The following is a 21,783-nucleotide window of genomic DNA, read 5'->3' on the forward strand; positions in this document are numbered from 1 at the left end:
ACCTGTTGGTGGCCCTTGAGGACTGGAGTTGGCCACCCCTGTTTTACCTGAACCGGCTCTTCTGGAGATCATTGGTGATTCCGGAGTCGCGTCTTTCTTTCTGAGACTCCTGCGGCCCCACATGTAATCCGCAGCCATCTTTCGATGTTTTTTTTTTGTTGCCAAAACCAACCCAATTATGTGGAACCGGGCTGGCTGCGGACACGTTAGATCATCAATGAGCTTCAGGGAACCTCCTAATTCAAGATTTTAAATCAAGAGCGGCTGGGATCGCAGCTTTAAAATGCAGGCCACTACCTGTCCGGAACTCGTCAACGATTCCTACGGCTGATGGCAATACCGCTAGAACACAAATGTTATATAAATTCATCGATATTACTACCATATTGGTATATTGCCTAACTCTAATGCAGTCATAAGTGCAGTATAAGGGAGCAAAGCCATTTTATTAACTCAAAATAAAAAGGCTCTTCGCAACACAAAAGGGGTAATAATACAATATCAATTACCAGACCTGTTAGTATGGGGAGATGCAATGGATTGCTAAAATATAGCCTTTGTACGTAATATATTACAGCAAATTGGCTTAGATGTGAAAGTAGTTGTTTTTCTTTTTGTTTTACATTATCACAACTCAAGGACAATTTGAAGGAGGTTGCATCAGGATACATTAGCAATTTCATACTTCAATTTTCATTCTCCAGACCACAGAGAAATCCTTAAGACTGTATAAAACCAAATAACCCGGTGCTGTAGCGAAATAACATATTAGGCTAAGCTTGGCAAAAAAAAAAAACAAGAGTGTTATTAAATCAGTCTCTTGATTTGTGCAGGATTAAGGAGCAAGGAATATGTTATTTCTCCTGGGCATTCAGTTTCGTGTTTGGCAATCTGGACAGATTGGAGTTCGAGTAAATAACCATTTCTGAACATTAGAAAATAATGGAATACACAGTCCTAGCAAAAAGCATACATCGCACAATAATATATATGTATTTAATAAAGAATGAGAATTTTATGCAAGACTACATATATCTTCGCGCTATACTAGGTAGGAAACTGGGAACTGCGATAACCCTCTCCCTTAAATTCAAGATTAATACAATTAATGGAGATGTAGATTAACCCTTTGAGATCTAAACTGATATTATGGTACATAAGCCCGAGAGGGAACACACTTTATTTTATATTATAACACACAGACCTCACACAAATATTGGCATAGATTGGTGAGTGCACACGTCAGAGGAATAAAATATATGTATACAGCACCCTTTTGCCTGGATCTCGTGTTTGGGAAAGGTATATAGATATGTGTATGTGGTGTTTGGACGTGCAGAAGAGGGGACACCTTAGTGCGATCTGCAAACTTAAAATGCTTTGGCCAATGAATTTATCAAACTGACCCTCACATATAACAATAAAACCAACCAGATAAGTATTTAACAATACAATTTGTCATATTGGATGCAACAGTGCGGCTTTTTGTCTTTTGTCATACATACCACACGCACCGCTAAAATACAGGAACAGAAAGTGGTTTTAAAGATACTTGAAACACACGGTGAGGCGCTGCATTAAGGTACTCCGTGTTGGTATGGGCCCAACCATGATTTAAACACTATTTTAACATGATCTTCTTTCTTTAACCTCGCGCTCCGATTTGGTTAGACAGGAACCTCTCCAATGTAGCAAAACACGTTAACTCTATGATAACGAAAGAACCCAGTTGGCTGCACTCAAAGTAATCGTATTGGCTAAAATAGCCTGGGATAACAATTGTCCCACTAAGTGGAGTGAAATCACTCCTACCCAGCGACACACTAAAGTGAGTCAGAGCCCACAAAACCAATATATCAAAAAAATTAAAAATATTTATTATTACAACCACGACGACTTAAAATTTACAAAACAAACAAATTACTAAAATCCCCTATGGGGTGTTTGTTAGTGAGACCTAACAAGTGTGCAATCAATTATTGAGATAAAGCTCAAATAGTAAACATAGTATCACGGTATTCCTAAATAGATACCAGTTGTAATTAAACTAACACTTGTAATCTAGATGCAGTGAGTGGTACGTAGTAAGGGATATCCAATATTGGTATAATTGCCTAATTGGCACACAGTATATGTGGCATCAAGCAACATTCAAAGCTCAATGTAAAATCAATCCAGCAATGGTGCCAAGTATATTCAAGTTCACATATGTACATATATAACCATCTGGGTGTGTGCAGTATGACCACACAGATAACACTATCACACTTGGTAGCTGTACCGGAAATGTCCTAGTAACCAATGCTTTTAGTAAATTACCCTCTTGGGCATGAAGACGCTAGGTCTGTAACAGAATAGAACCAATCTTACAACCACGTGCGTCCCAATATGTGATACTACGTTACCAGCCACGAGTATGCACTGCATATATCTCACGATCCACCACCCTCAGAGACACCAGCGTCGTGACGTCATCAACCCGACGCACGTTTCGTATGTATCACATACTTCATCGGGGAAGGAGTTAAGTTACGAGGCTGAAGGGATGTTTAAATACGCTCTCTCGTGGGTGTGTCTTGGTGATTTCCTCCAATCCCGATATCTTTTCGGGCGTAGTATTGCTCAATATGGCTGTTTTAAAGCACAGTTTGCTTGTTAAATGCTATTCAGTACATTTGGTGGTATAGAATCTCTGTCCAATGTTACCACAATCGCAGAGAGAACGGGGGTAAGAGACCGTGAATTTGAAGGTTAACCGCTTGCATTTATTCTGCGCAAAAGAAACCTGCAACCCATCGATCATGCCCAGGCATTTATCAATGTACCTTTTGTATTGTATTGTATGTCTTTATTTATATAGCGCCATAAATGTACATAGCGCTTCACAGTAGTAATACATATCATATAAATAACAAATAATATAAATAACAGATCATGGGAATAAGTGCTTTAGACATATTGTAGGGGCAATAAAGAATTGGCCCTCTGACAACATGAAACAAAGACAAAGTTACTGGTAAACTAATAATCTTCCCATTTGCCTCTTGATGTTGGTAATTACAGCCAAAAGTACATTGGCAAAATATCACCTGTCCCAGTCATGGACAGCATGAAGCTCAGTGCCAAGAAAACTACAGCTCCTGGCATTTGCTCAAATTCAGGAAAGATTTTCATGGACAATTGTTTCCGACGCTACTTATTAGCGTTAAAAGTGGTAATACAAGTTGACATCATACCCTCCTTACTGAACTGGAGACTGGTATCTCACCACTTCATAAGTAACAATACTACAGATTCACAGGGGATGTGAGAGGTGGCGGGGACAGTGTACAGAAACAAAAACGGCAATTGATTGACTAAATAGCTAGTGGAAAAAACTAATATGCTCTCACAAAAATAATAATAATTATTATATATAGTATGTCTTTGTAACTTTTTTTCTGTAAACCAGCACTGGACCACTTTTCGTATACTAAATCTAAAATGTAATGAGTGCTATCTATGGGCTCTAAATAAACTTTTATGACGAGATTAACCGCATTTTCGGACACATTTTGCCACACTGGGGAGTTATTGCTCATTTCTAGTACCCTGGGAGGAGGGTAAGGGAGTCTGGAGGAAAGCTGGATGTTTTTACCACTTTGACATTCAGTCACGTGCACACAGGTGTAGCGTTCGTGACAAATGGAGCAATTTAACATATGGCTAATTTTGCTCCAATGCAAATTTACATCGTCTGACAGCAAGGTAGTGTGAAATAATGAGAGTAACATTTAGAGGGTGACATACAGTAGGATTATCCATCCATACCAAGGACATCACCATCACCACATTCTTTACCATAAAATGTTACCTTTTTGCGGCAAACACAGACAGTACAGTCTGCAATGCATGGGACTAAATGTATACAGCAATAGGATTGCACTGTTACATAGAATAAGTCAGTCTGATGTTTCACAAGATCAAACTGTAGCTGTGATCATCAAAACATTGCCCAAACAAGCTAAATATTTGCGAGCGTCACTGGCACGGATGAGTGAATGAAGCATTTGTTTTTGGACATTTCTATACAACCACTGATAAAACATTAGTGATTAGGCAGCAATACACAAAAGCTGTATGACAGACTTATCAGCGGTTACAGTTAAGATTGCTTAATGCCTGCACTTTTCACATTGTCATGTTGCCTTTTGTCAAGCAGCCTTTTCACCACCAACAAATCGCTTTCCTGTATGAGACGTCACCCTTCGTCTTCGGCTAACAATGAATGGTTTGAAAGCCCTTGCACCAAGCACGCTGTGAGTGTTGCTGTCACAAAACCGCAGATGCTCAGCCACGTAGTGCTTTGGTATTTGGTATGTTGCCTCTATTTCTACAGGACTGCTTGCTTAGAAACCCCTTGCTTACCAATATAACAGGCACAAGCCAGTTTTTTTCCCCCCGGAAAAGTTTCCCCGATGCCACCAAAAGCCAAGGTCGCACAAAGGATAGATCTGTGCTCCTTTCAAAGTGTTGCTAGCAGGGAGCCTTCTCCCACAGGTGGGGTCAATAGTCGGACGTCTCCATTTCTGCATCTCCAATTCAACAAAGGCAATTCCAACACCAATCAAGCTCTCGTGTGCAATTAGAAAGGCACAAAGACAAAAGGCTTGGCTTTAAATAGACATCTATTCATTGTTTCTTTCCGGTTTCACAGTGGCAGACGCGAAAGATGCACAACCATCTAGCCATCACGGGACTTTATTCCGATACATGCAAATATGTATATGCCACTATTTATCATTGTAATTATTATAAACCCTATTCAATGGCTATTTAGTCAAATGTCAGTAATTACATGTGAATGACTAATGACAAAGGACTAAGACCCAAATGTATTAAACAGTGCTAATCCATCGCACACCTTATAGGGCATTCATGGCTTATCACTGTTCAGCCATAACCGATTCCCATAGCCCTGTCTGCATATATTTGTATTGTGGCCTAAACATCATTTTTACTAGATACCAATGTTACCGATTTCTAGGATTAATGCAATACAAAAACCTAGTAAAATGCATCACTTTCCATCTGTCGCTACACAATCTCTGGAGATATTGCTTGGTTTTTACAAGTTTTGATTATTTTTTTCCCCACATTTTGAAAGGTAGATTTAGTAAGAATGGAAGCCCAATAGCATAACAATTAAAAAGGTTGGAAAAAAAAGCACAACAACAAAACTTCATATTCTTTGCTGAACAATTTTTCAGAAAATAATAAAATAAGTTGCCGGATATGTATAGTATGTGCAGCACCTGCAATAATCTTTATAAGGTGTACTAATACAACTAAACAGGTTAAATATTTAGCCAGAAGTAAAATGTTTCTGATCATTCAGTAAGGTGGTTACAGTAAGGTTTACGGTTCCAAACATTGGTTCAAATATATATTAAATCGTGTGTAGGGTTGCTAGGTGGCTCCTACACACACACACACACACACACACACACACACACACACACACACACACACACACACACACACACACACACACACACACACACACACACACCATGCTGTTTCCTCCTCACCTTAGCCCCACCCCCAGGCTCCTGATACCTCCTCCTGATTAACTGCTGCTGGGTAATGCAGCCAATCAGGATATGGAGGATACTGCCCAGGCCCCCTAGCAGCGTCCTGCACAGGGAAATCCTGCGGCCTCCCAAGTCAGTCAGGTCACTATGTCCAGAGAGGTAATACCGGTATACACACAAATGTCCAGTATTACCTCTAATATTTTACTGGACAGTGTGTCCAAATACAGGACAGTCCGGTTCAATACTGGACACCTGGCAACCATACGTTGTGTGGTACATGGTAACTCGGAATCAGTGTGTGACAACTTTACAACTTTTGCTCTTCATTAAAATTAGAATTAGAAATCGTAGGTCAAAATGGGCTGGTGAAAAGATTTCTGTGTCTCATTCCTCACTGCAAGGGAAACTGCGAGAATAAGACTTGGGCGTACTCTTAAAAATATATATATAGTTCTGCATTAGAGTGAATGTAGTAACAGAGGAAGGAGAGGGAATAGGTGGTATGATACCTTTTATTAGACTGACAAGTAGTTGAAATGTTACAAGCTTTCAAACCACTCAAGGTGCTTCATCGGGTATGGCAGAAATACAGAGATAATAATCGCTGTATATAATATTTTGTTGAAGGACCTAGAGTTCATCGAAAGTTTGTAACATTTCAACTGCTTGTCAGTCCATTAAAATGTACCATACCACCTACTCCTTTTCCTTCCTGTTACTAAATGGAAGAAAGGACCAGAGCGGCTACTCGCCCTTCTTTGTTTACAGTTTTGTGAGGCTCCCAATGCTATAATGTTTATATTGATAACTCACAAACTCACTGGTCACCTTGGATGAAAAATAGAACACAGGTAATGACCACAGTGAATAATTTATACTGTTTATTTAACACGGCTACCCACCCTCCTTTCCTCATTAGAGTGAACAGAACAGTCTACAGTTAAAGGAAGACGTGTCAACTCTCACCGATTTGGAGTCTCATTGATTTTAGCATAAGAATTTTCACAAATGTCAACTACAGACTCACTGCCAGAAGCCAGCACCAGATTTTGGTGCTCAAAAGGTTCATATCGCTGCCCTAACAATGTCAGTAAGAGCCTGTAATTATCTCTGCTGCGGTATAAATGACAATTAGGCATTTCTCTAAGACCTTCTTTGCCTGACACTGGATGCTTTTCAGTCTTCCTGATTACTTGTGGACCAATAACATTACACATACAATAAAATCTGCAGGCTGAACAAAGCATGGTAAAAAGAGAAAAACGTTAAGATCTCTTAAGCTAAGGGACAGCACATTCGCGTAAATGTTACCATGCTCCAATCAAACATTTCACAGCTCATATATAACCTATTGCAAAAGTAAAGCAAGTTTGTATGAACTGGAAGCAAAAACCCAATGTAAAATGACCGTGTCAATATTCCTGCAATAAATAAAAATCAGTCTAATGCTAATTAACACAATATCCATGTAATCTGAAATAAAATATATTGTTGAACCCAAAGGATACATGTCAAAAACCTTGAATCGTCTTCCGAACGTGAAATTCTATTCCATTGTTATAAGCAGGAACTTTTTTCCCTCACAAAAATGTCAACCTTGTAAAATGTGAACAAAGGATGTTTTATTTGAATGTATGTAGGTGCAATTTGTTTTACATGTCAAGGTATTGTTCTTTGTGTTCCATCACAAATCACTTTTGTAAGAAATTAGAAGGCAAAGCCCAAACGTATGTTTTCATTTGTGCCTTTAGAACTAGAAACAAAAGAACACGGTCTTAATAAAGTGGCGTATATGTTTGGTTCACAAAATTATATTACTGCATACAGACCCCATCTAATGCAATTTGTAAAAAAAAGAGAAAAAGGAGTATCCAGAGCCGCAGCAAAAATGGCAATAAGGATATGAAATTCCAGGTCAGAATGAAGGCTTTATTCTTGCATACGAAATGGGCAGTGTCCATGATCTCCCTCCTACGCATTTCACGCCGCAGGAGCACTTTGTACAAATTAAACCAATTCTTGGTATGAGTACGAGACAAATTAGAATAGTGTGTGAGAAGATCAGTCGCTCACCACAAAAATGACAATAGAGAATACACACACATAAAAAAATTAAAATCTATGTTGTCCCAGCAAAACGATATTTAATTAAAAATCATATGCTTTATTATAAATACAAAAAACAGCATCCAATACTCAAATCACAGTTATACATTATAAAGCTGTTAATTCTTAGCCATAACTTCCCAAAAAGTTGGCCAAACGCCTCGGGCTATAAAATGCCCTTCAAACTGTCCCCGTAGCGGCTCACTAACTTCCCTATTTATAATTACAAAAAGATGCAGTATCTGACGCCATGACACTGAGCCAATTGCTCGTTCAGATTCTAGCGACCGTTCCTGAAACTAAGGTCATCTTTATCTCCAACCGTGCTCGTCTCGTATTCCTGATATCTTCCTTGTTATGTGCGTCTCTTAGGCTGCGCTTATAGTGCCGGCTACGGATAGGGATGACGTCTCCCGTCTCCGTAGCCCAAGCGAAAGTTGTAGTTTGAGTTTGGGAGACGTCTCTAGCTACAAGGGGAGTGACAGAAGACAGAAGGGTGGGGACAAGAGCACGGGGGAAGGCTGAAATGGAGAGGAGTTGTAATTTCTGTTTGTATGCTGAATTTACCGTACTTTTACTTTAAATTACAGGAGGATTTACTATTTTAAAGTTGTTCATATAGTGTTTCACTTGACTGACACACACACACACACACACAAAATCAGAGCCGCCAACAGAAATCATGGGGCCCAGGACAAATGAAAGGAGCAGACTCCCCCCGCCCCCAACCCATAGCGCACCCACCACGTAAAAACAAATTTTAGCGCGCAACTTTGACTTACCCCCCCAATACATAAAAAACACCCCACCCCCCTAATACATATAAAAATACAACCCCAATAATAAAACGCTGCACCCGCACAATCACACATACACACACAATCCCACCCCCCCCCCCCTGAACTCACACACAGACACATTCCCCCTCTCTCTGCATCAGAAGCTATCCGATTGGTTACAGCCTGTCACATGAGGAGACCGTCTCTGTAAAAATCAAATTCTACTGACTACAAAGATTCATGTCTCGTCGTCGCTGCGTCGCCCCTACTATAAGCGCATGCTACAGATTCAATGCATTTGTTTTGAAGCAACGTCGCGTCGCTGTCGCTGGCACTATAAGCGCAGCCTTAGGTAACATCAAGTTAAGAGTCGAAGGATCCTCTGTCACGGTGTTGATCCGAGTCATGTCATTAGAATATATTCATTATTCTCTCTTAAATGTCCAATTATTTAAACGTGATCTATATTACCTTTAGTGAAGAATTTATATGTATTGAATTTCTGGACTATAAGATTTTTAATGGTGTAGGGGTGATGCTGGAGAACTTCATGATGAGTGGATTATATATTGTACAATATATGCATTTTTTAAGATGTTTTGTATTTTTCCCATAGATGCTGATCAGAGTTGCTTTGATTTGAGATGCTCCCCAAAATGCTACTGTAGCCCTAAGGGATGAAATGTTACTTAATGTGTGAGCCCTTTATTGAGCTCAAATATATCTCGAGTTATACTCAATCTCTATTGTTACGTTTTGAAACTGATGAGAATTAATCAGGAAGAGGAAATGTACCTTCCAATATGTGTTTCTTCAAGTCCTCTATGGCAGCCATATCCTAATGGGATAGCTCCTCCTCCTCACAGCTGGTAGCACAAGCACTTCTTGTGACCACTATGAGAGGGGGCTTTATCCACACAAGGTCAGTTAACATCTGTGAAAAGCGCTCTTAAAAGGAAGCACAAACATGTGTCAAATAGAAGACTCAAGGGAGGAAAGTACACTGCCATAGAGAACTTAAAGAAATAGAAATTGGAAGATACATTTCTTCTTTTCTTGTACATCCTCTATGGAAGTTAAATAATGGGACGTACCAGAGCAATCCCTAGGCTGCTGGGAAGGAGAACTTTTCAGCAGTTTGAAAAACTGCTTGAAGCACCTATTTTTCTCTCAAAATTTTGCATTAGCCTTTTCTGTGCATGAAGTTGCGAGGGCCTTAGTTGAATGGGCCTTTAGCCTTACAGGAGGATTTTCTCCTCCTATTCTATATGCCTCAAACATAGCTGCCTTAACCATCTAGACATGGAAGATACAGAAGCTGCCTGACCGTTTATGGGCCCATCAAAGGACAAACAACTTAGAGGTTTTCTTAATACTATCAGTCCTCGGCACATATCTTCTTAGAGCCCCAACTACACCCTGATTGTGCCACTGGCGCACTTTGTCCAATGTAGGATTTGGCTAAAATGAGGGAAATATAATATCCTGATTGATATGAAAATCTGACACTATTGGTTTGAAACTATGACTGTCCTAAACACTATTGTATCAAGGTGTATCTGAAAAAATGTTACACGACATGATAAAGCCTAGAGCTTTCCAACACTACGTGCTGTAGTAATTACTGAGAAACTACTTTAATAGTGAGAAATTCCAAAGGGAGCTCGAGAATCGGTTCAAACAAGGAAGAAGCGAGTTGCTGTAGCACCAGGTTCAAATCCAAAGAAGGAACAGGGATCCTAAAAATAAGCCTAATCCTAGACACTGCTTTAATAAATCTAGAGACCATAGGAGCTAAGACAATCGGTTTATGATAGGGTCCAAATATCCACATTAGGAACATTCTAAGAGATGACTGTTTTTAAACCCGTATGGAATCCTTGCTGGAGGAAGTTCGGAATATTAGAAACTTCCAGCTTTCGTAATTTACACAAACGTATAAATGTCCTCCATATACTCTAATAGATTCTAGAAGACTCTAGCTTTTTGGAATGCAAAAATGTTGATTTAACAATTGAAGAAACCCTGTGCCCTTATTGACATCCTTTCAAGTGCCACGTTGTCAATCTGAGAAATTGAAGATTGGGGAAGTAAAGTTAATAATGCAGGAAATGTCAGAAAAACCCACGGTTCCTGTACTACCAAGTGCTTTAAGTACACAATCCATGTATTTCGTGGCCAATACATGGCTATTAAGAAAACTTGAGCCCTGTCAATTTAAATTTGGTTAATTACTCGCTGCAGCAGAGGGAATGGTGGAAAAATGAAGCAGAGATCGAAAATCCAAGTGATCCCCGGCAGTGGCTTTAGGGTCGTGCCATCTTGACACACATCTGATCTTTCTTGTTGACAGCTGATGCCATGAGATCTACCTGTGGTTGACCCCATTGTCAAACAAAATGATTCAATATGTTCTGTCTTACCTCCCATTCTCCTAGGTGAATGTAATGCCCGCTGAGAAAGTCGGCCTCAATTACAGACTCCTGTAATGAAGGCTGCGGAGATGCAGGGGATTTATTGCTCCGCCCAGTGTAGGACTCTGGATGCATCTGAAAGAACCTTCAGACTCCTTGTTCCTCCATGTCGGTTTATGTACACTACTGCTGTGAAGTTGGAAGGTGAAATGCAGACCAAGGCACTGGCTTTGACAGAATTGATAAGTCCTATTATGTGCATGAATTGTGCACTTGATGGTCTTGTGAGGCTTCTGAACATTTGGACCTCCTTCACAATCTTCTGGACCTTGTAGGTTGGGAGTGACAGATTCTTTATTGTGTCAAATATGACTCCCAAAAACTGAACTATCTGAGCTGGCACAAGACTGCTTTTCTTTAGGTTAATCTACCTGTAGTCTACTAAGACGTCCTGCAATATGTGCACATGCTCTTTGGCAACTTGTTCTGATAGGGCTTTGATGCAGTATGGGACACCAAAAATGTTGCCTCAATACTGCTGCAATCACTGCCATGACCTTTGTGAAGGTTCTGGGTACTGTGTCCAATCCAAAGGGAAGTATCAAATTGGTAGTGACAGCCGTTTAGACAGAATCTCAAACCGACGTGTTTTTATTGGAATATGGAGATAAGCATATTTTAAGTCCATAGAAGCTAGAAATGATCCACTTTCCATCATAGTTATGACTGCCCTCAAGGTCTTTAAGTACTAGATGTTGAGAAAGGCATTGATGTCTTAGATTTAAAATTGTTCTTAATCCTCCTGAAGCTTTCTGTACTAGAAACAGGATTGAATAAAAACCCTCGCCTCTCTGAGAAGGTGAAACTGATTGAATTGCCTTATTGGCCAACAGATCGTGAACCGCCTGCTTTAAGGCCAGGTTCTTCTCTGGATTGTTTCAGACCCTTGATTCTTTGAAGCCAACTCCTGGCATTTTCAGAAACACCATCGATGACCGTACCTGTCTGCACTTTGTCCTTAATAGAACGGTGAACAGGAAATGGGGAGGTGGGGGAAATAGAGGAGGGCGTGGGGAGGTCAGAGAGGAGGGGGGGGGGGGAATATATTGGCCATTATGTTTGAGCATGGCTTGGGCAAATGTTATGAATATAATGGTCCCAGGAATTTAAAAAAAAAATAAGGGGAAAATAGTTTCTAACAGTGTGCATTGGTATTGTATACTCTATGCATGTAGTACATTTACTAATGTAACTAAACAAAGCATGCTAAATGTAAAGGTCGGGCACACTACAATACTGGATACTTCAGAAGACATTTTAGAGTTAACTAAACCATGGAAATTGATTGAAAATAGGGGTTTTGTAGGGGAGGAAAAAAAAAAACACATTTTGCAGATGAACCTGTAACTTTCTGTAGGAGCAGGTTATTAAAGACATTGGTCTGCAACATATTACTGATACAAATTCCCATTGTAATATTTGTATAGTAACAAAGCAGAGCAAAAAAGACTAAGAGGCTCTAGTCACTCACCTTTGAAATCCATGCCTCTGTGATACTAATTACACTCGTCATATATTTATATTCCATGGCGCAGTACAATAGGGTTGAAGGACAAAAAGCAATAATAAAAAATAAATAAATTAACATTACCAAGGATCTTACAGTCTAAGGAAGGGTAAGTGGAAACATGGTACAGGGTGATAGGTGTGTTTCAGGTAGCTGCTTGTTAGTGTTGAGGAAGGAGTACGTGTGATTATGCAGAAGTAGAGCTGTGAGAGCAGGTAATGTGTGAAGATGGAAATGCTTCAATATACCTGAGAAATACTTTACCCAAGACCCAAATTCTGAGGTAGAATCAAATCCGCTGTATAGCTTCCAGGCTTCGGTTAGTGTCCATTGGTCTGTTACAGCGCTATGTACATGATCATTCTGTGATGGTTGTGATTACCAGAGAAGAAGCGCGTTGATCGCGCAAAACGATTGTCGTGTTTTAGTGACGTCACTGCGGTGACTGTCACGTGGGAATGCGACGGATAACACTTGCAGTCTCTGATTTTGATCTATACTGAAGACGTGTGAGCCACTTAGGACGTCTATCCTACTGGTGTCTTTGCAGCATTTCACATCAGGTTGTATGCTCTCTGCCTCATTACAGGCGATTTAGTTCCTGACAGCAGTCTCATTCACTGTTGTCTGTGTGGTTATTTGTTTAGTTCACTTTACAAGTAACCCCTTATATACACTCTGTACCATCATTATGGTGGTTACCAACCTATAAGTGACATATTAACTGTTACTTCTGGATATGCTTTATTTTGAGCCTTTTTTGGAACTAATCATTATTATTGTGATATGCTGTTATTCTGCAGTGTTTTGTGGTGAAGCTAATCAGCAATGTTAGTATTCTATGGACACCGGCCCCTTATGTTTTGACGGGGCTTTACACGTGTTCAAACTAGCACTCTTATTTACCCTATACTTTCTGTTTTGTCCACACGGGGACTTTTTTAGTTATAGTTAATTAGTTGTCATTTTATGCTTTTCGTCATATTTTAGCATGTAATAAAATTGTACAGTATATGTTCATGTTGTATTATAGTTATGGTTATGTGGATATTTCCCATTTGGTCTGTAATATTTCCCAATTAGTGGTACTAGTTATTTAACTGGTACTTTATGTATATTAAATTACAATTTACAATGAGTGCAGTTTAAAGGGACCTTAAGTGACACTCTCGTCACTTATCAGTGTTTTCTTTACGACTTTTTCCCTATGCACCGTTGATAACATCTTTTTGTAGTTGGTGAGCAAGGTGTTATTGTGTATATTTTATGGTTGTGATTATGCAAGATGACCACGTGGCAGATTCTGCATGGCATACTTGTGTCTTTGCAGTTATACCAGTTGGTATCCATTTGACAGCAATGTGCTAGCTTGTTTGTACAGTATATGCCAAACTGTGCTGATGCCAGACATCATTTTGTGACATTTCTTGTGGCCCTCAAACTGGTTAGTCCATACCACTGAACTACACACTGAAAAGTTGTGCTAAACACCAACATAACTGCCAACTAACATCAGCTGTGTGATATAGAGCATGATTGAGTATCTATATTTGCTGGTCTGATAACTTTGGTATGAGTCAAATAAAAAAATAAAAAAAAGAGTAAGTCAGTTGTCGGGTATATAAATCCTGAGTATAGTAAAAGGATTCAAATGTAATCTACCTATAAAAAAAAAATAATAAACTAGCGAGAACACAAAAGAGGCCCATGAAAAAAAATAAAACCTCTATAAATCACCACTCTTAAGAAAAACTATTTCAAAAGATCCTATAGATGAAAATGACCACGAAAAGAATATTGATGTAGATTATGACTAAAAATAAATGGAGTATATAAAATATAAAGAATCAGTAGACTATATCGAAGTTTTTGATGTACTATTTTATGAAAAGGAGAGAGAGCTCCAAACTCGAACAGGAATAGACCAGCCCAGGGATCCTTTTCTACATTTATATATATATAAAAAAAAACATCATTCACCCTTACACAACCAAAATGCAGAAAGTACATCTTGTGTGTTCATTGAAATTGGAAAGAGTAAATCTTGTTTTATTTAGCAAATAGAGAGATAAGCCGATGCCCATATTTCTTGGCATGATGATCTGGCATGCAATAGAACAGGGGTACGCAAACTTTTGTCGGCACCCCCCTGTCTGCTCTCCCCCCTCCCACTTTTTACCTGGTGTCCGGCATCTTCTAACGACATGACATCGTGTGGCGGCAAATAGCGCCACGTTACTGTACCATGGCGACACATCACTATGTCTAAGAGAACTTTATTCTTTTGAGATAAGATGGTCAGCCACGGAAGACACGCGGTGGAAAGAAAAGTGCCAAACACAACTTGCCAAAATAAAATACAGTGTGGAACTCTGACAAACCTGCAAATCACCTACAATTTACACAACTGTAACATACTCAGAGTGAATATATTCCTTTCCTATTGTCTGACTTTGCTGCACTTATTGTACTATTATAATTCCCTGTATGGTCTCTTTTGTACAGCGCCGAGTACACTGTGAGCACTATATAAATAAAGGTGTGTGTGTACGCGCGTGCTTTGGTTAATCGCGGTCACGAACATCACACCTGTGTGCGCTTGCCTTGTGTATGTGAAATAAATGAACACATCCAGCTATCCCGTTGACCTACTTACCATCAGGGACCCAAAAAATCAGCAATAGCTCCCCAAAAACAGTCACACTACACCTCAATTACGTGGCCACCACCAATAATAATGTAAGTCGCATCTCAGGAGTCCCTGGTCTTGTTTACTAGAAAAAGATGCACCAACTAGAAAAACTGATAGACCCATAACCCAGACTGGGCCAATAGAGCAGTAGAAAGTCCCCTACAGAACAGCACTCATCACTATTAGGCAACAAATAACACTTTATTGCAATTATAGACTGAATTAAAGCTTTAGAACAATCAATATAATGGAAAATATTAAAACCACTTTTAATTAGTACAAAATTAAAACATAGGGTATTAAAAATATCGCTAGCGGGAACCTGTGCTTCAAACAATGGAAGCATAAGCGTCAGACAGGAGAAGCCAGATATGTTGCAAAAAGTTACTAACCCCAAAATAGGGTTGATGCCTGGCAAAAATAGGAGTTGAGCTTACTAGGAGGAAGGGAATTCCTAGGCGAACTCCCCCCTCCCACGACCACGCTACAATTTCAACTACATTACAGTATACTCCGATTCAAAGTGTGAGAGCGTAGCCTCTGTAGATCACTGGAGGTATATACTTTGTTTGATCAGCAGTATATTCTCAATACACTAAGTATATACAGTACCTCCAGTGATCTACAGAGGCTACGCTCTCACACTTTGAATCGGAGTATACTGTAATATAGTTGAAATTGTAGCGTGGGAGGGGGGAGTTCGGCTAGGAATTCCCTTCCTCCTAGTAGGCTCAACTCCTATTTTTGCCAGGCATCCGGCCTTGTTACCACCCTATTTTGGGGTTAGTAACTTTTTGCAATATATGTTTTGCTTCCATTGTTTGAAGCCTAGGTTCCCGCTTGGGATATTTTTAATATGAACAAAGAATACCTATCAAGAGCATAGGTGTTGAAAGAGGTGGCCCCTATTATAGCACTCCCAATGGTTGTAATGATGATAATATTAAAAATAATGCCTTTATTAGTATAATATAGTAAAATAATAGTGGACCAACAAACACAAAATGTATCACTTTTACCGTGTAGGGTCTCAGTACTATGCCATTTTAGTATAACGGGCTATTGTATAGAGGTAAGCCAGAAGTGCTAAACCTCCTGCCGTACAGTTGTGATATTTTTAAAAACCTATGTTTTAATTTTGTACCAATTAAAAGTGGTTTTAATATTTTCCATCATATATTGATTGTTCTAAAGCTTTAACTCAGTCTATAATTGCTATAAAGCGTTATTTGTTGCCTGATAATGAATGCTGTTATGTAGGGAACTTTTTACTGGTCCATTGGCCCAGTCTGGGTTATTGGTCTACCAGTTTTTCTAGTTGTTCAAACTGTCTCTTTTCCCCTACTGCACCGTTCACTACATATATGATATATTGATATAGACCAGCGATTTCCAACCTTTTTTGTTTGGAGGAACCCTTGAAGTATTTCGAAAAATCTCGGGGAACCCCAATCTGGCTGACACATATTAGGTTCGACAGGGGTCAGTCACAACATTTCACACCTCACGAGCCACCTCTATTTCCCACCCTCTACCCATGTATTTCTCTCCCATCCATCTCACTAACACTCCCCCTTCCCGCCTCGCATGTATTTATCCCTTGCGTCTCACTCTTACCCCCTCTTTTCCTCACTCATTCCCTCCTGCCCCCCTCTCTTCTCTTACTCGCCCCTACCTTCCATCAATTACCCCACTCACTCAATCCAGTAGTATAGCACTGTCATGCACTCAGGCAAGCCGCTGGATAGATTCAGCACCTATGGTGTGCATGGCTGTGTCCACCCTACAAAATATACCAATATATACCAATATATACCAAAAAAAACACCCCCAAGGGGAGGTGGGGGGGTCTGTGGTCCATAGGAGGAACCCCTGAGACTGCATCAAGGAGCCCCAGGGTTCCACAGAACCCTGGTTGGAAATCACTGATATAGACTATAGGAGTGCTGGTGTCTATTTTCATTTTACTACAAAAAGATGTAATAAACACAAAAACCCAATGTAGCAAAATGTGTCCGACAATGCGGTTATTCTCGTCAAAAAGGTACTAGGTTCAATTAAAGCCCAAAGAAAGGGTCACACGAATTGCTTTTCTATTCAGTTGTGTTCGCGACACCGCAACCAAGTGGTTATAATGTGCAGTTGACAAGCAGATAGCATGCAGATACTGCTGTTCAGCCAGGCAAGGAACATCGTAAAAGCTAATGGACCCTTTCTGGCCAGAGATAAAAGGTGAAAAAAAGGACACCATTTATTATATCCATACAGATTTAAAAAATGATTATCATTCCTAATCTGCGGTTTGTGCCAATCAAATAAAATATAGATTTGTGGCTAGCATAATTGGATAGAGGCAACGATATCAAATATTATAACTTGAGTTGCATGTGTCAAATATGTGCTTTATCTTAAAGAATAAGAATTAGTCCTATGAAAATGGATATCAATATGTGTATGTTAAATCAGACAAATACAATGGTGAGGGTAACATTATTCTAGAGATTATGGGGAGAGAGTTCTAGGATATTTTATACTGTGAAGCATTTCAGGTAAAAAAAACACTATCCCTGACATAAATGTCACAAGAGACTGATGGGAGAGATCAGAGAAGCCCACAAAGGGTTGGCCTCTCTTTGTGACAAGAGGCAAAGATTGAGCATAAAAATCGGTATTGGGATATCAAAATTAGTTCCCTGTGCCGCTGAGTGCGCTGACCGTGCGGTGCTTGGCGAGGTTGCTTCTGGCTATTTAAATTTTGATATCCCCGCTCACGCGGAACACGCACACGGACGCTCACCCACGCTTGGCGATTGCGTAAACAAAACAAAAATTGTCTTTGAACCGCGCTCAGTTTGCCTGCAATGCCCCCCCCCCCCGCTTGCGAAATAGCGCGGACACTTGTCGCTCATGCTTGAAGAGTTAGTGACGTCCCCGCTCTCCAAGCATGAGCGTGGTCAGTGGCACAGGGGACTCAGCCTTAGAATTCAACTTAGTGTGTTCACCCCATAACACGTGAATTCTCATATTTTAACTCCCAGGTCCTCTTTGGGAGGGAACCGATACTATTTGCTGGTCACATATAGGTTCTCTGTTTTACCCTGTTATTTTATTAAATGGTCTGTGTGTGTGTTTCTGTATCACGTGTGTATATCTGTATCACGTGTGTGTATCTGTATGTATGTATGTATATGTCTAGGGGTAAGCGTATAGGTGTGTATATGTGAAGGTATGCGCGGACGCGTGAAGGTATGCGCAGACGCGTGTATCAATTATAAAATGAAACAAAATTGTATTTGTCAAAATGACATTAAACGTACATGTATGCTGAATTTAAAATAGCTTTTGTTTACAATTTCAATCAAAACTGCTTCATTTTTGATTTACCAAAAATGTATACAGAACGCATAAATATTTCGCATTATTACCATTACGTTTTTTTAAGTTACTAATAAAACAGTACAATACCTACATTTGCTTTGAAAATAATTGCAGTATTTAAAATTAGACAAAAGTTTTGTACATACAAAATACTGAATTTTGAAACAAGGCCAGATTTTTATTTGGGGGGGGGGGGGTGCGCGGCGCTACAGAAGTCCCACGCTCTTCTCTAGGGCATTTAAATGAAATGCCGGGGGACCGCGCAAGGCCTCTGTAAATTCCCTTACCTTGACTCAGACGGCTTCGAGCGACGTGTCGCCGTGTGACAAGGTAAAGGGGGGGGGGGGGGCGCGAGCAGTAGGGGAGAGCAGGGCAAAAAGTTTGTGCACCTCTGCTATAGGGATTCTAATCTTTCTATGGCTCGCGTTGCCCAAAACCATACCGAAGGGAGATTCAGCGCAAAATGTGGGGGATTCGCAAAGCCATACAGTTGTCGCTTAGTAGGGATGCAGCAATGAACCATAGAGGCCTAACATATAAAATGGCGTTGGTCCTGACATCTAACTGTGAAAATGAGAATGATATTACAAACGGCAGATGTTGAAACTATTGTGACCTACAAATCAACACACACATTTTCCACCTTTTGCACTTAATGTTCGATTAAAAAAAATGCTCAACTTTTTTGCATGGTGGGCCGTTAATGCAAAGACTAGGTTAACCCAAGTGATCTCACAGGAGACAGAGAAAGATGGGTATTTTTAAACTGAAATGAGCCCCTTGGTTGCTGCATTACCACAACTGAATAGGTTAAAAGCATTAACGTGGCAATCACGTTTCTAGCAGCTCCTGGAAGTCAAGAACATTGCCAAGTTGTGAACAAATATTAATTTTTTTGGCCTGCTGCGCTAGTCTGCCCTTTTAGGGCGCTACAATATTAAGTAACCTGGGGTAATATATGAGTCTAATTCCACCCGTATAAAGTGTTTTTCTACCTAGGGTACACAAACTCTTAAAAACATTATAGAAGACACATGGTAATTGTAGAGATGTCAATCTCCAAGGGCAGAAACAAAGGAGATTTGGGGATTGTGGACAGGGTTGCAGACCTGTCTGAGGCATGCAAATACAAAACAAGTGGGATTCTGGAACAAATATTTAAATGAAAAAGCACATTCTTTTTATATCAGTTATACTCCACTGAATTATATGAGTTGACATCTATCTGCAGCTGCTGACTCCCTCTAAAGCTCCATTTCATTGGTTAGTATAGAGTAGACAGATACTCTTTGAAATTGAACAATGCAGGAGGTTTCTTTTCAGAGCATATTCAGTGAGCAAACCTTGTGAGTGTATTTCGTTCTATAAATTTCACAAGCATTCAGGAGAATCAAGAACAAATCTGGTATTAGCGGAGTTATTAAAAGAACATCGCTGGCAAAGCCTGCCTTAATCTGAAAATGGAAAGATAATCATGGCATTAGAAATAATGGGTTTTAGTCACAATATCGTTATGCTGGGCAGATTAGCATGGCTTTACCTGATACTCATTTGGCCAGAAGGTGCTAACAGCCAGCTCAGCTCTCAGCCAGTCTTTGCCTGTGGACCCAGTCACATTCCAGATAGGGTTGGCAAGGGGTCCTTTGTTCACCCGGACAAAAATGTTCAGGCTCCCTGGGCTGTCCCTCTTCTGGCTATAGAGAAGGTAGCTGAAGTCGATGCAGTGGGTGTCGTTCTCCTTCATGATGGGAAGCTGAAGACGGGCCTTCTCTCCAGGGTCATGCTTAGAGGAGTCCACAATCATATATGACCCTGCAAAGAAATAACATATGTCCAATGTAAGCATGGATACCAATGTCCATTAAGAGCTTCTAACTTTTACTAACGCACTGGGCATTTTATTCATACAGTATTTATCTGTTGAGCCAACACAAGTATGGAGAATAATAATGACATACCAAAGCCATGAAGAGATAATGCTGCTCTTCTCTATTTCTAAATAGTGCAACTTGCAAACTAGAACACGACAATTTAAGCAACTTTCTGCTTTTTTTTTTTTGCTACTTGGCAGACAAACTCTGTAACATTGCCAACTTCTGCAAGCTTTTAATCCAAACAGCTATAGTGCCCTCCAAACATAGTAGAACTAATACTTATGTAATGGGATCTATATACGAGTATAATTAAGGGCTTTAGACCAGTTGGGGGTTGGCACTATAGATATACAGTTTGGCAGATCTGGCAATGGTTTGCATTTTGGGGCTACGTTTCTTGAAAAACAAGGCCATAACTATGGTTCCAGAAATGCATAGAGGTGTTACTTGCTTATTTTGGAAACTGAATGATTTTGATCCATCTATACAGCTGTGGCTTTGTTGGGAGAAAGTAATTTTACACTGAAACTAAGACATTCAGACAAAAATGCAGACAAGTATTATGTCAACGGTTATCTGGATCACTTCAATGTAAGCTTTTGTCTCTAGACCAGGGTGCATTTTGTCCTGCTAAACAGAAATTGACTCATTAAGAAACCAGAGAGGGGGGTGGGGGGGATCGTTCCATATAAATCTCTCCTCTATATATCTATATCCATCTATAGAATAGATAATAATAGAGAATAATAGATCTAGATATTTATACACATCAATATAAACTCTCACCCATTTATACCACAGATTTACAGCTGTAATGACAGAAGCAGTGTACCTTCAATATTGGATTTAAAAAAAAAAAAAAAAAAAAAACATCGTTAAACTGTACAGTATTATAGTCGCTTCCCTAGTGCCACCTGGAGAAAAACCCAGAGCAATTACTGCAAGGCCGTCACCCGCAACCTGCCGAGCACAATCCGTTCTGAGCACAGTTGAGCCGCAGGGAGTTTTGTATAACTATCCCAGGAAAATAGTTCTTATTCTGATTTTACCCTCGGGTTCGACACATCAGGTGGACAGATTGCTGGGAGGGGCTGGGACTTAGATGGCGGTCTTGGTACACGTTGGCACCAATAAACAAAGTTAAAGGAAGATTTAAGTTCCTGAAAATATATATTTTAGTCAGTTTAGGCTGTACGCTTAAGGCAAGGACCTCCAAGGTAGTCTTTTCAGAAATACTGCCAGTCATGTGCTAGCCCAGGCAGAACGTCAGTGATTAGGGAGGGTAATGCATGGCAAGGAAAGTGCTGTAGGAAGGAGGGTTTGGGGTTTTAAGTGCACTGGGAATCTTTTTCTGAGGGATCGAGCAAATAGAAGAGGAGGTGGAGTATGTTTAGATG

At 39.9% G+C, this 21,783-nt stretch overlaps 1 protein-coding gene across 5 annotated transcripts in view; it reads right to left on the minus strand.

Annotated features, from left to right (window-relative positions):
- The window catches only part of PTPRK (protein tyrosine phosphatase receptor type K), a 449,549-nt gene that overhangs the window by 265,325 nt on the left and 162,441 nt on the right, over positions 1–21,783 (minus strand). For all 5 annotated transcript variants that reach the window (XM_075597282.1, XM_075597281.1, XM_075597279.1 and 2 more), the window contains exon 3: positions 20,053–20,324. In XM_075597282.1, coding sequence (XP_075453397.1) covers positions 20,053–20,324 — 272 coding nt within the window. The remainder of the gene's footprint in view (positions 1–20,052; positions 20,325–21,783) is intronic.

The sequence above is a fragment of the Ascaphus truei genome, chromosome 4 (genome assembly GCF_040206685.1).
Source record: "Ascaphus truei isolate aAscTru1 chromosome 4, aAscTru1.hap1, whole genome shotgun sequence".
Taxonomy (NCBI): domain Eukaryota; kingdom Metazoa; phylum Chordata; class Amphibia; order Anura; family Ascaphidae; genus Ascaphus; species Ascaphus truei.